The sequence below is a fragment of the Nerophis lumbriciformis genome, linkage group LG34, assembly GCF_033978685.3.
Source record: "Nerophis lumbriciformis linkage group LG34, RoL_Nlum_v2.1, whole genome shotgun sequence".
In the NCBI taxonomy this organism is placed as follows: Eukaryota; Metazoa; Chordata; class Actinopteri; order Syngnathiformes; family Syngnathidae; genus Nerophis; species Nerophis lumbriciformis.
Genome location: NC_084581.2, coordinates 17,995,966 through 18,019,990, shown reverse-complemented (window position 1 = coordinate 18,019,990; position 24,025 = coordinate 17,995,966). Strand labels below are relative to the sequence as shown.

Genomic DNA, 24,025 nt, shown 5'->3' with positions numbered 1-24,025 from the left:
TATGGCCATCTAATTAGTTACTATGGTAATCTAATTAGTTACTATGGTCATCTAAGTCACAGCAGCTCAGACGAGGCACCAAGCTCTGTGTGGGGGGGATCGTTTCCACAGAGTGTTTCCAGAGCGAGCCTAAAAATGTTCACAACAAAGTTCTAAAGCTTACTGATGTATCAGATGTATCAGATTGTAGGTAGGGGGTTTATTTTTTACCCTTTGCGTTCATTTTTGTTGCGTTTTGCTTGATTGTAAAATATGTCAATCGAGAGGGGGTGTGACGTTCATATGTTGTCAATATTCAGTGTTTTATCGTTCATAGTTAATATTGTAAATCCCACAGTCTTTATTTTTATGTACATTCTGGGTGACTCATTCAGTTAAAAAATGTAAAATTCCATTCCGTTTTTAAGGCGGTCTGTCATAATGTTTTTAGCTTTCAATCAGACATTTGTTTTGTATTAATGTTCCTAAAAATAGATATACCGACCCCCCCAGACACATTTTTTCTCTAAATTTGGCCCCCCGAATCAAAATAATTGCCCAGGCCTGCTATACACAAATAGTTAGCTTGTTACTAATTTATAATAATTTAGGAAAACCGCTCTAAAAGGATTATGAAATATATTTTCGTGTACACATTTATATGTATGCATGTTTGGACTATTCCACCAAATCAATGGCATTTGTGTCCCCTAGAAATAAAATGTATAAATGCACGATAAACTAAATGTATCATGTTTTTTGTTAAACACACTGTCCCGCACACAGGTCTGATTGCATATTTAGTAAATATGCTTTAAAAGAGTAGAAAATTACCATTTGTTGCCTTTCCCCGCTTTCTAAAGTTATACTTTACCGTGACATATCATCTTTTGAATCATTCATAAATGTTATATTCTTTACCTATTTTTGTTAGTCCTAATATTATTTACTTTAAAAGAAAGAAGTTAAAATTCACTTTGATTAGGGTTTTCACTCAGTCCTGTTACCCTAACACAGGGGTGTCAAAGTCAAGGAATTAACTATCTATGGCCCCCGGGATGATATTTGATTAGTATTAGAACCGGCCCGCAGGCCACAGCCGCCTGCTGCTGTTTTGCACGCACCAATACTCCATCAGTGTTGGCGCTGGGAATTGTCAAAATGGGGTCCTAGGGACCCCATCAAGTCATAAAAATGGGGACCCACAGTAAATATTTGGGGTCCCACTTTTTTGTAAGCGTTTGAAAACAAATGATACATGTATGCATTATCCTGTTATATCTCACATTCTATATTGTGTTTTGGAAAAAGTTTGTCATAAACGTTACTTAATTCGTTAAAAAAAATAATACAAAAGAAAACAAATATATTCAGTTATAAACATTAATTCACTTTCTTCTTTCCTTCATGGATCTAAACTTTACCACTGCTGGTATTTTTTCATATTTTTATTGTAATATTTACAGAATGTGTTCGTTCTATTTATGGCAAAAGTAAGACAAATAAAACAATCTGAAGTTGTCTTTATTTTTTAGTTTTAATGCCATGATTTTAATAGTCCGGCCTAAGTGTGCACAGATTTTCCTCCATGCGGCCCCTGAGCTAAAATGAGTTTGACACCCCTGCCCTAACACATTAGCGTAACAAAAATATACATAAACATTCTGCTTTGAAATACTGTATAGTGCCCGGAAATCGATGTATTTTTACACAATCTCATTGCAGATTGAAGCCAAATATATTTGTTGCTTTCATTTATTTTAAAAAAAAGTCAGTGTTTTACTAATTAAAGTGCATTATACAAATACCCACACTATTCCTTATGACATCAGACATCCATGTGTATTTTTTGTCAGGGTCATATTAAAACAGGGTAGTAAAAATAGGAGAGCAAAGTGACGTTAAGAAATTTTGACAAAGTCGCAATTGGCGAGAAAACAGGTTTGCACTTATTGTCTCGTAAAATTTAGACTTTGTTGCGTATATGTATTGTTTTTGAAAAATTGGTCATTTTTAAGTATCTTGTTAAATTCCAACTTTCTCTCATACAAACTCATCATTGTAATTTAAAAACTGAATACATTATAAGTGCTCCTCGGTTTACGACAATCCATGTTTGGTGGTTATGAACGTACTCCAGTTATTAAAAAAACAAATTTTGGTTTGTAAACACAAGATTCCCCCAAGAAGTAGTTATAGCGCAAAGAACGCAGTAAAGCAGTATACCGAGGAAGGATATCATCAGTTAACTTTTATGTCTCCTGAGCGCATACTTGCCAACCCTCCCGGATTTTCTGGGAGACTCCCGAAATTCAGCGCCTCTCCCGAAAACCTCCCGGGACAAATTTTCTCCCGAAAATCTCCCGGGACAAATTTTCTCCCGAAAATCTCCCGAAATTCAGGCAGACCTGGAGGCCACGCCCCCTCCAGCTCCATGTGGACCCTCCAGGTCCGCATGGAGCAATGTTGTTGTAATATATTGATTTGGAGGCAATAACCAGGCGAGGTGATGAAGTACGTCTCTTTACTGTAGACTTCAGAACAGACTCACACACTTGACGTTAGGTGCGCAACACCACGTAAATCGTTGGCCAACCAAAAAGTAACCCCAGTACGCTATAGCCAACATTCACCAGGAGATGGCAACAGACAAACATAGATAACTCTATGACATTCCTCCCCTTTTAGAAATGTAGAAGATACTTAAAAGAAATAAACAACCCAACCAAAAAATGCAGCAGCTCAATTAAAAAACTGTCCTTAAGCCACATTCTTTTTTTTTTTAAATATATATACAGGTAAAAGCCAGTAAATTAGAATATTTTGAAAAACTTGATTTATTTCAGTAATTGCATTCAAAAGGTGTAACTTGTACATTATATTTATTCATTGCACACAGACTGATGCATTCAAATGTTTATTTCATTTAATTTTGATGATTTGAAGTGGCAACAAATGAAAATCCAAAATTCCGTGTGTCACAAAATTAGAATATTACTTAAGGCTAATACAAAAAAGGGGATTTTTAGAAATGTTGGCCAACTGCAAAGTATGAAAATGAAAAATATGAGCATGTACAATACTCAATACTTGGTTGGAGCTCCTTTTGCCTCAATTACTGCGTTAATGCGGCGTGGCATGGAGTCGATGAGTTTCTGGCACTGCTCAGGTGTTATGAGAGCCCAGGTTGCTCTGATAGTGGCCTTCAACTCTTCTGCGTTTTTGGGTCTGGCATTCTGCATCTTCCTTTTCACAATACCCCACAGATTTTCTATGGGGCTAAGGTCAGCAGCAGGAAGCATGAAGTGCTCTAAAACTTGCTGGTAGACGGCTGCGTTGACCCTGGATCTCAGGAAACAGAGTGGACCGACACCAGCAGATGACATGGCACCCCAAACCATCACTGATGGTGGAAACTTTACACTAGACTTCAGGCAACGTGGATCCTGTGCCTCTCCTGTCTTCCTCCAGACTCTGGGACCTCGATTTCCAAAGGAAATGCAAAATGTGCATGGTTGGGTGATGGTTTGGGGTGCCATGTCATCTGCTGGTGTCGGTCCACTCTGTTTCCTGAGATCCAGGGTCAACGCAGCCGTCTACCAGCAAGTTTTAGAGCACTTCATGCTTCCTGCTGCTGACCTGCTCTATGGAGATGGAGATTTCAAGTTCCAACAGGACTTGGCGCCTGCACACAGCGCAAAATCTACCCGTGCCTGGTTTACGGACCATGTTATTTCTGTTCTAAATTGGCCCGCCAACTCCCCTGACCATAGCCCCATAGAAAATCTGTGGGGTATTGTGAAAAGGAAGATGCAGAATGACAGACCCAAAAACGCAGAAGAGTTGAAGGCCACTATCAGAGCAACCTGGGCTCTCATAACACCTGAGCAGTGCCAGAAACTCATCGACTCCATGCCACGCCGCATTAACGCAGTAATTGAGGCAAAAGGAGCTCCAACCAAGTATTGAGTATTGTACATGCTCATATTTTTCATTTTCATACTTTTCAGTTGGCCAACATTTCTAAAAATCCCTTTTTTGTATTAGCCTTAAGTAATATTCTAATTTTGTGACACACGGAATTTTGGATTTTCATTTGTTGCCACTTCAAATCATCAAAATTAAATGAAATAAACATTTGAATGCATCAGTCTGTGTGCAATGAATAAATATAATGTACAAGTTACACCTTTTGAATGCAATTACTGAAATAAATCAAGTTTTTCAAAATATTCTAATTTACTGGCTTTTACCTGTATACTCAACTCTTAACCCTCATTTGTAAACAATAACATGCTTATTATACAAACAGTATTTGTACACCTTTAACACAGATGTTTATACTGTCTTCAGAGATTCAGTTTTTTTGGTGGTACTCGAAACCTTTCTGGGTATCTGCGGATCACTGGTGGGGTTTTTGTTGTGGGTGATCTGGGTTCTGATGATGGCAACTCAGCAGCCCTTGAATCTGGTTCAATGATGAGACTAGTTTGTGTCTGACTCACTGATGGTCCTGATGATGGAACTGAAACAGCACTGTCCAGTTGTACTGATGGCACATTTTCTGCAACTGGTGGAGACAAGATAACTGGCAGTCTCTCCATGTTTTCTCGCCATGGTAACATGTGATCCACATGCACTGTGTGCTGTCTCTGTCCCTCTTGATAGATAGATATATTGATATATATAAGTATTTCTTATATATATATATATATATATATATATATATATATATATATATATATATATATATATATATATATATATATATATATACTTGACTTGGTGAATTCTAGCTGTAAATATACTCCTCCCCTCTTAGCCACGCCCCCAACCAGGCCCCCACCCCGACCACGCCCACCCTCCCAACCCCCACCTCCCGAAATCGGAGGTCTCAAGGTTGGCAAGTATGCCTGAGCGTGTGGCAGACTGTTCCTCGGCCAACATGCCCAACAAAAGAAAAGTGAAAGTAAAAAGTGAAGTGAAATTAGACATCGAAAAATGCTCAGTGGTAAAGTGGACATTATCAATCAACATACATTTTTCATCACTTTCTTTGAAGCCAGTTTTATTAAGGAGTATTAAGAAAAAAGATGAATATTGTAAAATTAAAGACATTTTAAAATTGCAACATTTTCCTTGTAATTCCAAAACTATAATTTCATCATTTTGCAACTTTAAAAATTATTTTTTTATTATTTAATCTCATCTTTTAGTATTTGTCCTCACAGGTCATGATGATGACATAGCCACCTTCCATATTCATATCATGTTGCATAACACGATACACAGTACAATATGCTGAGGAGATTTCAATAATAATGATGATAATATTGGATTAGATTTATATTGGCGGGTATCAGACCTGGAACCCTCCAATTTCTGGCACGGCCGCTCTACCCACCGTGCCACAGTGCAATACTGAACTTACTGTATGTGTGCAAAATTAAAGTATATTTTATTTTCTATTACTGTTTTTATAATTGTTTTATCCTGTGTTTTATTAGTCAATAGTTTGAGTTTAATTAGCCTTTTCACTGTCCTATTTTTACCTTTTCCAACCTTTTACAACAACAAAACTACATTTTAAACCTGGTGTATTTACCTTAGTGTATACCTGTTTTTATCGTGGCTTGGAAATGCAATGTTATTTCCTTATGCAATGCATCTCTGATGTAAATGTCTCAATGCCAAATATAGAATTTATTTAGGGACGTCCGGTCAGGATAGGCAGGTGAGGCGGTGCTTCACTTGACATGGTAAAAAAAAAAAAAGAATGATAAAGCCATGAACTAAATATTAATATTTGCCCATTACACTGTGTTATACATTTATTTTCTGTATAATTAGAATCGTTTAAAAACACTAAATTTGCACACATGCCGCTTCTCATTCTTGCCTATGTGTATGGAAGCTTTCGGGCACCGTTGTCAAACTCAAGGCTCGGGGGCCAGATGTGGCCCGCAACATCATTTTATCTGGCCCGCAAACACCTGGAAATTATATGTGGCAATAAAGTACTTCATATTTTCTCACTAAATGTAATGGATTTTTTTCAATTTGACATAAAAAATATTTGTACTGCTTGAAATTGCATACCTTTTCAACTTTAATAGTATCCAATATTGCAACAAATATTACAATATATTATCATACTTTCCAAACATGCTTTTGTCTAAATAAAAATACTTAACTTTACAGCAAACTACCCATTAAATTAATAAAAATTACAATACATTTTACATTGTTCTTTACAGCATATTACTGTAAATTGGAAAAAAAAACTACTACTGTTTTTTGCGTTAAAATTCTGTTGACTGAGCTGCCAGTTTTTGACTGTAAAATCTACGGTTGTTGTTTTTAACGGTGTATTACTGTAAATGGAAAGACGGTTTTGTTTTTACGGTTGAAAAACTGGCAGCGAAGTTGCCAGAATAAAAAAAGAACTTGTACTGTTTTTACATTAACCATATAATGTTGTAAAAACCAATGTAAATTTAATAGTTAAATTCTGGCAACTAAGCTGCCAGCTTTTAATCCCCCCCAAAATAGTGGTACTGTTTTTCCATTTACTGTACAATGTTGTAAAAAAAAACAATTAAAAACACAATTTTACAGTACAATTTTGGAAATGTATAATGTTTACTGTAAAATCGACAGTCTACAATTTATATAATTAATAATGAAATTCAGAGGGAATTTTATACATTATTCGCTGTTACAAGCGGCCCTCTGATGGCAGACAAAACTGCCAAGTGGCCCTCAATGAAAACCAGTTTGACATCCCTGCTTTAAAGGCGGAGGGCGCGTTTTTATAAAAGTGAATTACTTTTTCCTTTTATCACTAACCTGTATTACCAGCGATTGAAGCATAAGAATTAAAGTAAAAAAAATGTCTGAGTCTATGCTAACTCTACATACTGTAGCATTACATTTAGCCTGGATTTTGTGGCGTTACATTCAACACACACAGAAGCTAATGCAGACCTGGGCAAATTAATTAAATTAATGCGGCCCGTTAAGCTTTTCAATCTGGCCCGCCGTACATTCCCAAATAATTTTTTAGATCTTTAAGATAGAAACTGTAGCTGCCTTTATGATGTGCAGTGACGTTTTCCAATTACCGTAAGTCTTGAACTATACAAAGTATTTCAATGGTTGGAATCTGCGCTTTTGCATGATATACTAGTTACTATGGTAATCTAAATAGTTACTATGGTAATCTAAGTCACAGCAGCTCAGACGAGGCACCATGCAGTGTGGGACAGAACTGGAAGGAGATTTTTACAACAAAGTTCTAAAGCTTAGTGATGTATCAGATACATCAGATTGTAGGTGGGAGTTTTTTTTATACCCTTCGCGTTCATATTTCGCCGTGTTTGTAGCATTTTTGTTTCGCTTGATTGTAAAATATGACGATCCAGAAGGGGTGTGACGTTCCTATGTTGTCAATATTCAGTGTTCTATCGTTCATAGTTAATATTGTAAATCACACATTCTTTATTTTCATGTACATTCTGGGTGTCTCACTCAGTACAAAAATTTAAAATTCCAATCCGTTTTTTTAAGGCGCTCTGTCATAACGTTTTTGCATTCAATCAGACATTCTTGTGAGTTTTTGTATTAGTGTTCCTAAAAATAGGACCCAAACACACATACTGTACAGCACATTTTCACAGCTTATATGTATGTATATACATTAATACATACATACTGTATATATATATATATATATATATATATATACAAACCCCGTTTCCATATGAGTTGGGAAATTGTGTTAGATGTAAATATAAACGGAATACCTGCGATGAGGTGGCGACTTGTCCAGGGTGTACTCCGCCTTCCGCCCGATTGTAGCTGAGATAGGCTCCAGCGCCCCCGCGACCCCAAAGGGAATAAGCGGTAGAAAATGGATGGATGGATAAACGGAATACAATGATTTGCAAATCCTTTTCAACCCATATTCAATTGAATGCACTACAAAGACAAAATACTTGATGTTCAAACTCGTAAACATTTTTTTTTTTTTTTTGCAAATAATAATTAACTTAGAATTTCATGGCTGCAACACGTGCCAAAGTAGTTGGGCAAGGGCATGTTCACCACTGTGTTACATGGCCTTTCCTTTTAACAACACTCAGTAAACGTTTGGGAACTGAGGAGACACATTTTTTAAGCTTCTCAGGTGGAATTCTTTCCCATTCTTGCTTGATGTACAGCTTAAGTTGTTCAACAGTCCGGGGTCTCCGTTGTGGTATTTTAGGCTTCATAATGCGCCACACATTTTCAATGGGAGACAGGTGTGGACTACAGGCAGGCCAGTCTAGTACCCGCACTATTTTACTATGAAGCCACGTAGATGTAACATGCGGCTTGGCATTGTCTTGCTGAAATAAGCAGGGGCGTCCATGGTAACGTTGCTTGGATGGCAACATATGTTGCTCCAAAACCTGTATGTACCTTTCAGCATTAATTGCGCCTTCACAGATGTGTAAGTTACCCATGTCTTGAGCACTAATACACCCCCATACCATCACAGATGCTGGCTTTTCAACTTTGCGCCTATAACAATCCGGATGGTTCTTTTCCTCTTCGGTCCGGAGGACACGACGTCCACAGTTTCCAAAAACAATTTGAAATGTGGACTCGTCAGACCACAGAACACTTTTCCACTTCGTATCAGTCCATCTTAGATGAGCTCAGGCCCAGCGTAGCCGACGGCGTTTCTGTGTGTTGTTGATAAACGGTTTTCGCCTTGCATAGGAGAGTTTTAACTTGCATTTACAGATGTAGCGACCAACTGTAGTTACTGACAGTAGGTTTCTGAAGTGTTCCTGAGCCCATGTGGTGATATCCTTTATACACTGATGTCGCTTGTTGATGCAGTACAGCCTGAGGGATCAAATGTCACGGGCTTAGCTGCTTACATGCAGTGATTTCTCCAGATTCTCTGAACCCTTTGATGATATTACGGACCGTAGATGGTGAAATCCCTAAATTCCTTGCAATAGCTGGTTGAGAAAGGTTTTTCTTAAACTGTTCGACAATTTGCTCACGCATTTGTTGACAAAGTGGTGACCCTCGCCCCATCCTTGTTTGTGAATGACTGAGCATTTCATGGAATCTACTTTTATACCTAATCATGGCACCCACCTGTTCCCAATTTGCCTGTTCACCTGTGGGATGTTCCAAATAAGTGTTTGATGAGCATTCCTCAACTTCATCAGTATTTATTGCCACCTTTCCCAACTTCTTTGTCACGTGTTGCTGGCATCAAATTCTAAAGTTAATGATTATTTGCGGCCCTGCGATGAGATGGCGACTTGTCCAGGGTGTACCCCGTCTTCCGCCCGATTGTAGCTGAGATAGGCTCCAGCGCACCCCACGACCCCGAAGGGAATAAGCGGTAGAAAATGGATGGATGGATGGATGATTATTTGCAAAAAAAAATGTTTATCAGTTTGAACATCAAATATGTTGTCTTTGTAGCATATTCAACTGAATATGGGTTGAAAAGGATTTGCAAATCATTGTATTCCGTTTATATTTACATCCAACACAATTTCCCAACTCATATGGAAACGGGGTTTGTATACTGTATGTATGTATGTATGTATATATATATATATATATATATATATATATATATATATATATATATATATATATATATACACATACATACATACATACATACAGAGAGATAGATAGATATACCGGCCCCCAGACACATTTTTTTCTAAAATTTTGGCCCCCTGAGTCAAAATAATTGCCCAGGCCTGGTCTAATAGAACTCAGTGGGCGGAGACTAATGTAAGGTCTGTGTTGTGTCATTAGGAACAGGAGTAGGGGCAGGTGGTGGATGTGGACTTTTTCCATGTGACATTTACCAGTCTGAGTGAAAATGTCAGAAAATACCAGCATTTACCGCAACATACATTGCCTCTCACAGCTACACTAACCCCATTCTGCTTCTCAACCCCCGCTGCCCTATGGAAGACCACCACCACTTCATCGTTACGTTTGAGGCTCCATGGCTAAAAATCATTGTCCTCCGCGGTCTCCTCCTGGATAAAATTCATCTCCATCTCTCTAAATTGTAATACTTAGCGTCTCTGTCCGCAGATACATCCGCACCATGTACCTGGGCATCCAAAGCCACCGGCAGAAGGAGAACCAGCGGCGCTTTTACTGTGCCATGATGTACGAGTACGCTGACGTCAACATGCTGCGACTGCTGGAGACCTTCCTGGAGAGCGCGCCTCAGCTGGTGCTGCAGTTGTGCATCATGATCCAGAGCAACCAGGTCGAGTGGCTGCAGTGTAAGTCACACCTGTCAACTCCGGTATTCTGCTCCTCTTCCGGTTCTGTTCGTTTTCCCGTAAATACATTTTCATGGGAGAGAGAAACAAAAATATTTTCAGCTTCCGGTTCATTCAGTAACAATTGGCATAGCATAATGTCGCCTGTCGCCCTTCAAAATAAAAGTATGTTAGTAAAATAACAGTTGCACCACAGAATTGCAATTGAGTTTTTGCACCAGCACCTTCTTTTTAACAATGTTAAAGTTAAAGTACCAATGATTGTCACACACACAGTAGGTGTGACGAAATTATTCTCTGCATTTGACCCATCACCCTTAATCACCCCTAATTTCTACTAACTTAAAGTCATACCTTTATGTTTATCACCCCACAAACCCCTATATGCACATATTTTTTAGAGTCGTATTACCCGCAGCGTGTTAAAGGGGAACATTATCACAATTTCAGAAAGGTAAAAACCATTAAAAATCAGTTCCCAGTGGCTTATTTTATTTTTCGAAGTTTTTTTCAAAATTTTACCCATCACGCAATATCCCTAAAAAAAGCTTCAAAGTGCCTGATTTTAACCATCGTAATATATACCCGTCCATTTTCCTGTGATGTCACATAGTGATGCCGATACAAACAAACATGGCGGCTAGAACAGCAATGTATAGCGACATTAGCTCGGATTCAGACTCGGATTTCAGCGGCTTAAGCGAATCAACAGATTACGCATGTATTGAAACGGATGATTGTAGTGTGGAGGCAGGTAGCGAAAACAATATTGAAGAAGAAACTGAAGCTATTGAGCCATATCGGTTTGAACCGTATGCAAGCGAAACCGACGAAAACGACACGACAGCCAGCGACACGGGAGAAAGCGAGGACGAATTCGGCGATCGCCTTCTAACCAACGATTGGTATGTGTTTGTTTGGCATTAAAGGAAAATAACAACTATGAACTAGGTTTACAGCATATGAAATACATTTGGCAACAACATGCACTTTGAGAGTACAGACAGCCCAGTTTTCATCAATTAATATATTCTGTAGACATACCCTCATCCGCTCTCTTTTCCTGGGGGTCTGGCGGCAGATTTCTTTGACTTTATCGTTGGAAATGCATCTGCTTTGAGTGTCGCAGGATATCCACACATTCTTGCCATCTCTGTCGTAGCATAGCTTTCGTCGGTAAAGTGTGCGGAACAAACGTCCAATTTCTTGCCACTTTCGCATCTTTGGGCCACTGGTGCAACTTGAATCCGTCCCTGTTCGTGTTGTTACACCCTCCGACAACACACCGACGAGGCATGATGTCTCCAAGGTACGGAAAACAGGTACGGATAATAACAGAGCTGATTTGACTCGGTGTTTGAGAAAATGGCGGATTGCTTCCCGATGTGACGTCACGTTGTGACGTCATCGCTCCGAGAGCGAATATTAGAAAGGCGTTTAATTCGCCAAAATTCACCCATTTAGAGTTCGGAAATCGATTAAAAAAATATATGGTCTTTTTTCTGCAACATCAAGGTATATATTGACGCTTACATAGGTCTGGTGATAATGTTCCCCTTTAAACGTGGTTAAACGTGGTTACTTTTTTTTAGTTGGTTGAGATACACAAATATGTGAAATACACATTGCTGAATTATTTAAATCAGAGGTGTCAAACGTAAGGATCAGGCCCGCGAACAGGTTTTATCCGGCCCGCGGGATGAGTTTGCTATGTATAAAAATGAGCCGCAATTTTGGAATGAAAGAAACGGCTGTTCTAAATGTGTCCACTAGATGTCGCAATAGCAATTGTTTGTATCTTTGTAGATGATGCTACAAATGTACAAAAAAATAAACCACATGATGTCGAGGAAAATGGGCAAACTACATAAATAACATCCTGTAATTTGATTTTGATATTATTTTTTTATCTTGATAGATTGAAAATTAACACCAATGAGTAGACTGATGAACATTATCACATAATTTATTCAGAAAGTATAAATAACGACAAAAAAAGATAGAATACTATTAACCACAACATGTAAGTGTAAAAAAACGACATTATGATTTTGTACATTTTCAGAATGTGCTTGTTCTATTTTTAAACAAAGAAAACAATCAGAAGTTGTCTTTATTTTTAAGTTATCGTGCCGTGGTTTTACCAGTCTGGCCCACTTGGGAGTAGATTTTTCTCTATGTGGCCCCCCATCTAAAATGAGTTTGGCACCCCTGATTTAAATGATCATATTTCATGTTAACGCCCAATATTAGGAAGCGGGGGGCCAGACAACAAAACACATTTTTTTCAGTCTTCAAGGTAGTTTAAATTTATATTTTCAAATGTATTCATCAAAAATGCAATCAGGTGAAGATGCGGGACAGTTAGCTTTTACTGTGCATTTATACATTCTATTTCCTGGGGGCACAAATTGCACTGATTCAATGGAAACGGCCAATGAATTGACCTGCATTGGATTGCTTTTAGCGTCTTTAATGCACAGAATGTATCAGAGTCTCCCCGCATCTCTCACTTTTTATGTATTTGTCCCTCAGTGACAAGGTGGGACCCTCTTTCTCTTTCTTTCTTGCCACGTGATCAACTATTGTTACAATGGACGCTGTAAGATCCAATTTCAAACGATCATCGCTCTTACTTCTGTGCTTCTAGTGTGCAATACAGACCCCCCCTCCCCAAGGAAGGCGATCCAATCACAACAAACCATATCTCCTTTCTGTCCGCTATTATCAATAAAGTACTATCTATCTATCTTTATATCTATTAAGATGTTAGCTGCTGCTTTTGCATGTGAAAGATGGATGTGGTGCATATCTGTTTTCTACAAATATAAACAGAATACAATGATTTGCAAATCATTTTCAACCCATATTCAATTGAATATGCTACAAAGACAACATATTTGATGTTCAAACTGATAAACATTTTTTTTTTTGCAAATAATCATTAACTTTAGAATTTGATGCCAGCAACATGTGACAAATAAGTTGGGAAAGGTGGCAATAAATACTGTTAAAGTTGAGGAATGCTCATCAAACACTTATTTGGAACATCCCACAGGTGAACAGGCAAATTGGGAACAGGTGGGTGCCATGATTGGGTATAAAAGTAGATTCCATGAAATGCTCAGTCATTCACAAACAAGGATGGGGCGAGGGTCACCACTTTGTCAACAAATGCGTGAGCAAATTGTTGAACAGTTTAAGAAAATCCTTTCTCAACCAGCTATTGCAAGGAATTTAGGGATTTCACCATCTACGGTCCGTAATATCATCAAAGGGTTCAGAGAATCTGGAGAAATCACTGCACGTAAGCAGCTAAGCCCGTGACCTTCGATCCCTCAGGCTGTACTGCATTAACAAGCGACATCAGTGTGTAAAGGATATCACCACATGGGCTCAGGAACACTTTAGAAACCCACTGTCAGTAACTACAGTTGGTCGCTACATCTGTAAGTGCTAGTTAAAACTCTCCTATGCAAGGCGAAAACCGTTTATCAACAACACCCAGAAACGCCGTCGGCTTTGCTGGGCCTGAGCTCATCTAAGATGGACTGATACAAAGTGGAAAAGTGTTCTGTGGTCTGACGAGTCCACATTTCAAATTGTTTTTGGAAACTGTGGACGTCGTGTCCTCCGGACCAAAGAGGAAAAGGACCAGCCGGATTGTTATAGGCGCAAGTTGAAAAGCCAGCATCTGTGACGGTATGGGGGGGGTATTAGTGCCCAAGAAAAGTTTTGGAGCAACATATGTTGCCATCCAAGCAACGTTACCATGGACGCCCCTGCTTATTTCAGCAAGACAATGCCAAGCCACGTGTTACATCAACGTGGCTTCATAGTAAAAGAGTGCGGGTACTAGACTGGCCTGCCTGTAGTCCAGACCTGTCTCCCATTGAAAATGTGTGGCGCATTATGAAGCCTAAAATACCACAACGGAGACCCCCGGACTGTTGAACAACTTAAGTTGTACATCAAGCAAGAATGGGAAATAATTCCACCTGAGAAGCTTAAAAAATGTGTCTCCTCAGTTCCCAGACGTTTACTGAGTGTTGTTAAAAGGAAAGGCCATGTAACACAGTGGTGAACATGCCCTTTCCCAACTACTTTGGCACATGTTGCAGCCATGAAATTCTAAGTTAATTATTATTTGCAAAAAATAAATAAAGTTTATGAGTTTGAACATCAAATATCTTGTCTTTGTTGTGCATTCAATTGAATATGGGTTGAAAAGGATTTGCAAATCATTGTATTCCGTTTGGGGCAGCACGGTGGCAGAGGGGTTAGTGCATCTGCCTCACAATACGAAGGTCCTGAGTAGTCTTGAGTTCAATCCTGGGCTCGGGATCTTTCTGTGTGGAGTTTGTATGTCCTCCCCGTGACTGTGTGGGTTCCCTCCGGGTACTCCGGCTTCCTCCCACTTCCAAAGACATGCACCTGGGGATAGGTTGATTGGCAACACTAAATTGGCCCTAGTGTGTGAATGTGAGTGTGAATGTTGTCTCTATATCTGTGTTGGCCCTGCGATGAGGTGGCGACTTGTCCAGGGTGTACCCTGCCTTCCGCCCGATTGTAGCTGAGATAGGCTCCAGCGCCCCCCGCAACCCCAAAGGGAATAAGCGGTAGAAAATGGATGGATGGATGTATTCCGTTTATATTTACATCTAACACAATTTCCCAACTCATATGAAAACGGGGTTTGTATTTAATTTAGAGAAGTCAGTATGCAGCTTGTATTGCAGTATAGATTAGATATCAACACACGGCCATTATTGTCTAAATAAGTGGCAACACAGGTCAGTACCGCTCACACTGAGCATGGCGGCTATTAAAAACACCCGGGGTGTGTTTGGCAGAGGTGGGTAGTAACGCGCGACATTTACTCCGTTACATCTACTTGAGTAACTTTTGGGATAAATTGTACTTCTAAGAGTAGTTTTAATGGAACATACTTTAACTTTTACTTGAGTATATTTATAGAGAAGAAATGCTACTTTTACTCCGCTCCATTTATCTACATTCAGCTTGCTACTCGCTACTGATTTTTATCGATCTGTTTATGCACGCTTTGTTTGTTTTGGTTTGTCAGACAGACCTTAGGATCTATCGCATGCCTGGTGACGTTTGACTCCGTTTCACCAATCAAACAGAGCCAGCCGGTCACATAATTAACAAGTTTAAGCTTACATGAACTCAACAAAGCACATGGCGGTAACTAACGTTAGTAGATATTTTGGCTGTCACCGTAGGCTGATGTTAGCTTCCCTGCTATGACTCACTGTCCAATGTACATTGTGTGGGGACATTTATTAACGCACTGCAGCCTCATAGACAGACACACACACACACACACACACACACACACACACACACACACACACACAGTCGCACACACACACACGCATGCATAGAAATACCAATGAGTGTGTTCCCAGATGCAGCCCACACCTATCAGTTTATGGTTTGTGTAAAGGCTAACTTTTTATTTTCCTTTGTAATCTCTGCCTACTGAGCCTATGGTGCTGTTAAGTTATTGTGGCTCAATTTGCCTTCTTTTTTTTTTTTTTATGATTAATGTATTATTATTTAACATAAATTATTGTTTGCTCTTGAACGCATCATAATTATCCCCTCAACTCCCCCCAAAATGGATTAACTCGCTGGAATAAAAAAGACAATATAACATACATCCATATACGCGGATGCATATGAAAAAGTGCAATATATTTATCTGTACAGTAACCTATTTATTTATTTATATCTGCACCTTATTGCTTTTTTATCCTGCACTACCATGAGCTAATGCAACAAAATTTCGTTCTTATCTGTACTGTAAAGTTCAAATTTGAATGACAATAAAAAGGAAGTCTAAGTCTAAGTTTTAGCTGCTTAAGAGATATTCCTGGCTTTGAATTTGCTCATTGCTATTTTTATGTTTTTGTGCATTATTTGTTGCCGTCATCATTAAACGAACAGGTTACTCATAAGTTACTCAGTACTTGAGTAGTTTTTTCACAACATACTTTTTACTTTTACTCAAGTAAATATTTGGGTGACTATTCCTTACTTTTACTTGAGTAATAAATCTCTAAAGTAACAGTACTCTTACTTGAGTACAATTTCTGGCCACTCTACCCACCTCTGGTGTTTGGACTCGTTATCATGTTGGAAAAACACCATGCTGCCCAGTTTGTGCTTCAGAATGTCACAGTACGAAGATCAGAATGTATGTTTCACCCGCAAAGAATCGTTTCTCCCCCAGTGTTGACAGCACTCATGCTGTCACCTAGAACTTGACCCCCACCACCATTAATGATCTTGTTACTCACTTGTGTTGTCAGCTATATAATAATGGCTGTGTGTCAGGAGCAAAATCTACATTGCTACATGGTGTTGCGTTTGGACCAGTTGTTCCTCCCAGGGAATTCAAGTTTCTGGTCGTCGCTCCCAAGCTCTTTACGACACTTAAAGCTGAGTAAAAGAACCACCAGAGACAGAATAGGTATTTTGTAATATATTTGCAAAGCTTTGTAAATATCATGAGACCAGTCCAGCATAGAACATTCAATCGCGCAGCTAAGATGGTCTGCTCTAAAATATGGAAACCTTCTCTTCTATAAAGTCTCTCTCCCTCCCACCCTCGTTGTCTTGTCTTTCCAGCCCAAACACATGCCCATTGTCCTCCGCATCTGGACAGAAGAATAGATAAGAAGAAGGAGTATCTCTCTTTCTTACATTCCATACCCAAGGTTAGCACACAGTATTTGCAGACAACCAAAATACCACAATTGGAAGAAAAACACTAGCTGTTTTGTAATATGATTATGAAATTAAAGAAGTAACACTTAAATACGGATATATGTAAATATCTGCCTCCGACAATTGCTAGGGCTAGATTTTCAGTAGTCGATAAGGACACGTGAGTTTTTCCACGATTCTTATTCGATACCATGATAAAATAAACCCTTGTTCATTTAAATTCAGTACATTATTTAAAAGTGTTTCGAAGTGTCAAGTATTTTAGATCCTTAAGATCATCATTTAAAGATCCAGGTAAAACAAACAGTGTTCTATAGCCTCCCAATACCTCAAAACAATTGCTATTGTGCTCATAAATATGCTCATAATTACCAACAATACACAACTATTTTACATTCTAACTAGAGTTTTAAATTCCGGTAGGAATTGCGCATGAATGCCCTATGTGCGCAAGCCGCCGAACCGCCAATAGGCATGGAACTGAAATGCTTGAATGTCCAGGGTGAATGGAGTGTGTGGATGTTGGAACAATTCGAATCGGTCAAGAAATATGGGATTTGGAGAGTTTTGTATATTGCCAATCATTTTCAATGGGGGAAAATTCCTGGTAATTCCGGGAAAACTGGGAATTTGGGGAAAGGGAAAACGTGTATTGCGTTCGATATTTTGGAAGAGCAGTGTGGGTGGATGGTTGAAAGGTCGGAATCACGTTTATAAATTGCGCAACATTTCGAGAATTTAGAAGTACATTGTAGAACTATGAATATGTCCATTCGTGTGGGAATTTCCTGGAAATTTCGGGAAAATTCCCAGAATTCCTGGAATTTTTTTTTAAAGTGTAAATGGCTTGATTGTTTAAGGTGAGTGGAGTGTGTGGATGGTGGAATGGTTCGAATCGGATGAGAAATGTGGGATATGCAATAGATTGTATAATGCCCATTCATTGTCAATGGGGAAATAATTCCAGGAAAACTGGGAATTTCAGGAAAGGGAAAACATGTTTTGCGTTCGATATATTGGAAGAGTAGTGTGGGTAGGCGTTCATAAATGGTGCAAAATTTGGAGAATTTAGAACTACATTGTACAACGATGTCCATTCATTTGGGAATTTCCTGGAAATTTCGGGAAAACCGGGAGTCTTTGAAAATATTGATACTAGCACAATTGTCCTAAATGATATGAATGGGTTGATGTTCGAATTTTTGGAATCGGTTGAAAAATGTTGATGTGGTAACAGTTTGAATTTGTGGAAAACTGAGAATTTGGACGAAAAAAAGGGGATTTGTTGTCCAAACTAAGAGGCATGTTTTAAAGGTACAATGGTCAAAAACGGTTGAAAAATGTGGACTGTGAAAACTTTCCAGGAAGAGGTGTAAATAGGGCTTTGGGAAACCAGGATTCTGGGAATTTTTTTAAACTTGTAAATGGCGTGATTGTTTAAGGTGAGTGGAGTGTGTGGATGGCGGAACAGTTTGAATGGGGTGATAAATGTGGGAGTTGTGCATGTTTGAAAATTGGCTCGTTCATTTTCATTAGGCAAAATGTCCCAGAAAACCGAGAATTCTGGGTAATCCGGGATTTTGTGGGGAGTGTTGGAATAATTGTTTGTAAGTTATCACAAAAGAAACGTTGTGTTGCATTGTGTTCCTGATAAGAAGATGAAGGCTGTCTTTCGAGGCCTAACAAGAGGAAGAAGGCTCGTAAAACTCCACTGTGATTTCAACACGGACAGATGGCAGGATCTGCTCAACTTCCAGAGGAACTCTCTTTGAAGTGTTAAACGAACTCTCTCTGAAGTATTTCACAAACTCTCTTCCAACTATTTGGTAACCGAGGTCAACGCTATTTACGACCCGCTGCCCTCTTGAAGTTGCTGTGGTCAGGAGACGGGAGGGGTTATCCATTGTCCTCCAACACCTGCCCCAGCTGGATCCAGGAAGAGCCCAAGCCCGAGTAATCCTCTTCTTGGTCTTCAAAGCGACCGAAAACAATGACTGTTTTACATACTTCCCATTCCTGCTGTGACATGTGTTGGTGCGTGAACATTGAACATCTGAATAAAAGAGGAGACGAAAACCTTCTTCGTCAGAGCGTGGTGCAGGACTGTACAGAGAGTGCAGTGGCCATGTCTCTCCTCAATATTGAGTCCAAATTGAAATCTGTCTCTGTTTGATTCCTTGCCTTTTGTCTTGTTTAATAGATGTCCTCAGTGTTTGAACGTGACATCTTATTGGTCCTTTGAGCCGGATTCCAACACGTCTGACGATTCCAGCAAGAATGAGTGAAACCAGAAAGACCATGGCATCCAAATCCTGATTGAGGAACTGCTTTTTCTTCATTTCGGGCTGGAATTGAAAGACTGACGGAAAATCCGAGGACAAGAGGAAGGAAGGCAGAGAGCAGTGAGTACGTTTTAAATTGACGAAGAAAGAAACGACTAAGAAAAAGCGTGTGACGAGGGTTACGATGCATAGACAAACCCTGTAAATCCTAGGCTCTAACAGGTAAAAAGGCCAAATAATTAGAGGGACGTCGGAGTCCAACGTCCGTGAGTATTAAAATTTAAAATAAAAACTGAATTAAAATAAAAACTGAAGAGGCCAAAATACTGCAGGTAAACGGAACCGCGAAAACTGGAATCCTTAATATCCATAAACAAACATACTAGGGGGTGTCGGGGCGCACAATAATTTGAAATATCCGTGAACCATTATACTGAGGACGACGGAGTCCAACAGACCAAAAATGGTCTATTCAGAATAAAAAACTGAATTTTGTCCGTAAAAAACAATAACCTGGAGGGCGACGGGGTCCTCATGAAACATTGAAATTTCCGTAGATCAATATACTGAAAGGTGTGAATGTGAGAGTGTGTGGGAGTAATCGCCATTAGGCTATCACTCCATATTAAAGTTGTGAGAAGTAAATAGTGGGTTATTGTGGATGCTCTAAGCAAGACACCTCCACTGGGGAACCATCTCCAGTAGACGCGACGTGTACCACAATAATAAATTAAACCACTATCTTACAACAAAAACAAAAGTAATCCTTATAAGTTCGGCTCTGTAGGGGACGACGGATTACTCCAAATCCTCAAAATGAAAAGAGGAACCCAAAGAAATGCAGATCTAATATGGTCTACTACAATCTATTTCAACCAAAATAGGAGACCACAACAACGACAGCGGTTACACCCTACTGCGTGTTGGCGTTGTGGCAAAGAGGGGCATTTTGCAAGAAACTGTCCTGAGAAAAAAAAAAAATTAACAATCAAAGTAACTCATCATGACTGTTAAAAGACGACACCAATTAGTCATGTTGTCAGCGTATGCCATTGGTGGTAAGATCGCTGCAAACGTGTTTGTTTGTTAGTGTGTGTTTAAGTGTGTATCTTTGCAGGTACAAATTGTGTAAAAACCCTGGAGGTTCAAATAAAAATAAAAATAGGTTAAAAGGAAAAGCAAATAGGAGAAAAATCTCAAAGTGCTAAAATGAGATAAAAGTAAAAATAGATGAAGAAATGGGAAGAAATCAATAAGAAGAATTAATGCAAAATGGAATAAACTAATGTGTACGACAGAGATAATGGGGGTATTGAAATAAGAGATGAAGAAAAGGTAGACTGAAGATATACATGTATGTTTGGATATATAAAGAGCGCTTTTATATATACAAATATATATATATGTATAATTAAATAATGGAACAAATAAAAACCTAGATTAATAACTATAATAAGAGTTGAGATGTATAATATGATAAAATGATAAAGTGGGTTACATGTTCATTAGCTGAGGAAAGAAGAGAGAAAAAAGAAAAAAGAAGAGAAATCTCTTCAAGTGTTGCTGACCTTTGCCCTTTAGAGTGCACTCACGCACTTACACACCACCGTGTGTGTGTGTGTGTGTGCGTGGCGCAGTGGGGGAGGTGTGGAAGTGAATTTATTACATGTTTAAAGTAGGTTTAACTTTGAAGTGTAGTATAACATTCTTAAGTTAGATTATGTTTTAGACATTTGCAACACCATACATCTGAGTGTTTAGCTAAGATAAGATAAGGACATAACATAGAATAAATAAGGAGGTATGGCAATCAGGAAAACTATCAGCTAGCGATAGACAACTGATTGCTTTGAATATTATTGAAGAGTAATTGCAAATAAAAAATATAAACAATGGGAAGAATGTAAATTCTGAGTGTAAAAGTATAGATTAAGTGGCATATAGACAGTTAAGTGAGTTTAAAACATTACTTAAAAAATGCATAAAGTAATATGTATAACATTTGAATTAGGAGGAAAAAATAACATTAGCGTTATTAAATCATCTACATAGTGAAAGACACAAAATAAGCAAAATAAAAGTACAATTATGCAAAAGAGAAGTAAAGAATCTAGGACGTTCTCTAAACAAAAATGGATGCACTGTTGTGGAAAATAGAAAAACTAAGTACGGCAAGTACAAAAACCACAAATAAAGAAGCAAATGATGTAATTTTCTAGGATTAACGAATTATTGTAGAAGTTGAATACCAAATTATGCTGAAATAGTGGCTCCTTTAAGTAAATTAATGAAAAATGTAATCATCTGTAGAGTGGAATTCAGAAGCTAAAGCAGCATTCTGTGAAATAAAAATAGAACAGAATGTGCGATTGTTACAGTAACGAAAATTTTGAAAGCTATCAATTGACCATCAAATTGCTCAATGCAAGCGGCAGAACTAGAAGCACTAAAAGAAGCATGTAAAGTAATGAAAGATCAAAAGGTCACAATATATATAAAGATAGCCAAAATATAGGAATGATAAAGTCAACAGGAAAATCTGTAACACATTGGAGAACTGATTAAAAAAAAAAGAGAGAAAATTATTAGTAGAAGCAGTACAGCTACCAGCTAAAATAGCAATATGCAAATGTGCGACACACACCAAAGGAACAGACACAGTATCAATACGAAATGTGTTTGCTGACAAAACAGCAAAACAAGCAACAGAAAAGGAAATACAAATTTCAAACTACAAACTAGCGCATGATATACTAAAAGGTATGCAACAACAAAGTACTCCAAAAGAAAAAGATAAATGGATAAAAAAAACGGAGTCACGTTGATCAAAGAAGACATCTATGTATGTCCAGACAATAAACTAATTTTACCAAAAAATCTATATAAGTGGGTAGCAGTTTTGAGCCATGGTTCAACTCATGGCTCAACAGGAGGGATATGAATACCCTTATACAGAAGTACTATACTTCCTATAGTTTAATTCTTATAAAAAAAATTTTTGTATAAAACATCTAGGCAATTAACTAAATAAGAGTGAAGGAAAACATTATTTTCTGGTCATAGTAGATGCATTTTCAAAGTAGGTAGAAATATTTCCTAAAGGAAAAGCAGATGTGCTGACAGTAGCAAAAGCATTATGCAAATATTTAGTAAAAATGTACATTAACATTACAAGTACAACAGGACTAACACCATTTGAAAGATAGTGGAAAGACCAAGCTGAGTACACTTAGCACATAGTAAAAAGGTCATATGATGGGAAAAAGTATTTGGGATTGTATTTAAAAAGGTCATATAATGGGGGGGGGGGGGGGGGAAGTATTTGGAATTGTATTTGTGTTATCAAAGGGACATGTTAACTAGCACACTACAAATTCCACTGTGACAAAGTTGTAAGCATACCATTTGATGGTGTGTCAAAGTTTGATAATAATTGGTTCCTGTTTTGGTAATTAATTTGTTCCTTATGGCGGAGCAAGTGGAAAAGGCTACAAAAACTGATTGTGTTGTATGTATAAGCCCAGACAATTACTCAAGATGAGTAAAAAAAAAAGTTGAATTGAAGTAATGAGCAAAACAAAATTGACCATGTAGCTAAAGAGACAAAACAGAAACCAATATTTGATAAATATGTGAAAAAGCTAATTATACCTGCATTAACATGCAAGGCTCTGTACAACAGTTAGGAAACGTATCATCAGATAACTGCATACACATAGTAAATGTATCAATATTTGTACAAGAATTGTTAACACGCCTGAACAGTTTGATATCTGAACATTGGAAAATAACTAGACATGATGTAAACTGGCAAAGTGTTGTAGATCCAACTTATATACTTATTTGCCTAAATTTAGAACAACTTTAAAATCAATGTGCATTTCAGTGCGTGGAGTCAGTCTGTGGAACAACTTAGGGGACGAGTTAAAAACCTGTTCTAACATGATTACATTTAAAAGACTGTTTAAAAAAGAAGTACTGAAGAAGTACGAGGAGGAAAAAGAATGATGCCCTCAGCACAGAGCGATGGGAGAGAGGTGTATGGTCAGAGAGTGTTTGGGCCTGTGTGTGTGTGTGTGTGTGTGTGTGTGTGTGTGTGTGTGTGTGTGTGTGTGTGTGTGTGTGTGTGTGTGTGTGTGTGTGTGTGTGTGTGTGTGTGTGTGTGTGTTTTGTCTCGTCTTGTCTTGTTTTATAGTAACAGTGGTACTATTGTATTGTTAGTGTACAGGAGCTTTTCTTGTTTTTGTTTGTATAGTATTGTTCTTGTATTATATTGTTTATGTTAAATGTGGAATGAGTGAGAGGGGTTGGGATATTATAAGCATCTGCTTCATCCAACCCCTTTTCAAGCCTTGCATAAATGTCCCTGCCAAAATGTTTAAAAAAAAAAGTGTGTGTTGTTGTACTGTGCAGGTTTGAAATAAATAATTCAATCAATCAATCAATATTGATGGGTGTCCAAAGAAGTATATCTGACGACTATAAATTGGTAAATCAAGTTGCAGCTGGATTTGAATCATACGTCTACTGGTGGTGTACGATTAACAAGAATGTTGACAGAATAAACTACGTCCACTACAACGTACAGAGATTGGAAAATTACACAGGCCAAGACTTGAAGCTGTCGCTAATCAACTTGCCACCGCCACCTTCCTTATGGCTTTTCAAAACCGTATGACGCAA

The 24,025-nt window shown here is 38.3% G+C and overlaps 1 protein-coding gene across 2 annotated transcripts in view; it reads left to right on the top strand.

Moving 5' to 3' along the window:
• xkr6b (XK, Kell blood group complex subunit-related family, member 6b) overlaps positions 1-24,025 on the top strand; it is a 182,796-nt gene that overhangs the window by 135,948 nt on the left and 22,823 nt on the right. For both annotated transcript variants that reach the window (XM_061929301.2, XM_061929300.2), the window contains exon 2: positions 10,108-10,304. In XM_061929301.2, the coding sequence (XP_061785285.1) occupies positions 10,108-10,304 (197 nt within the window). The remainder of the gene's footprint in view (positions 1-10,107; positions 10,305-24,025) is intronic.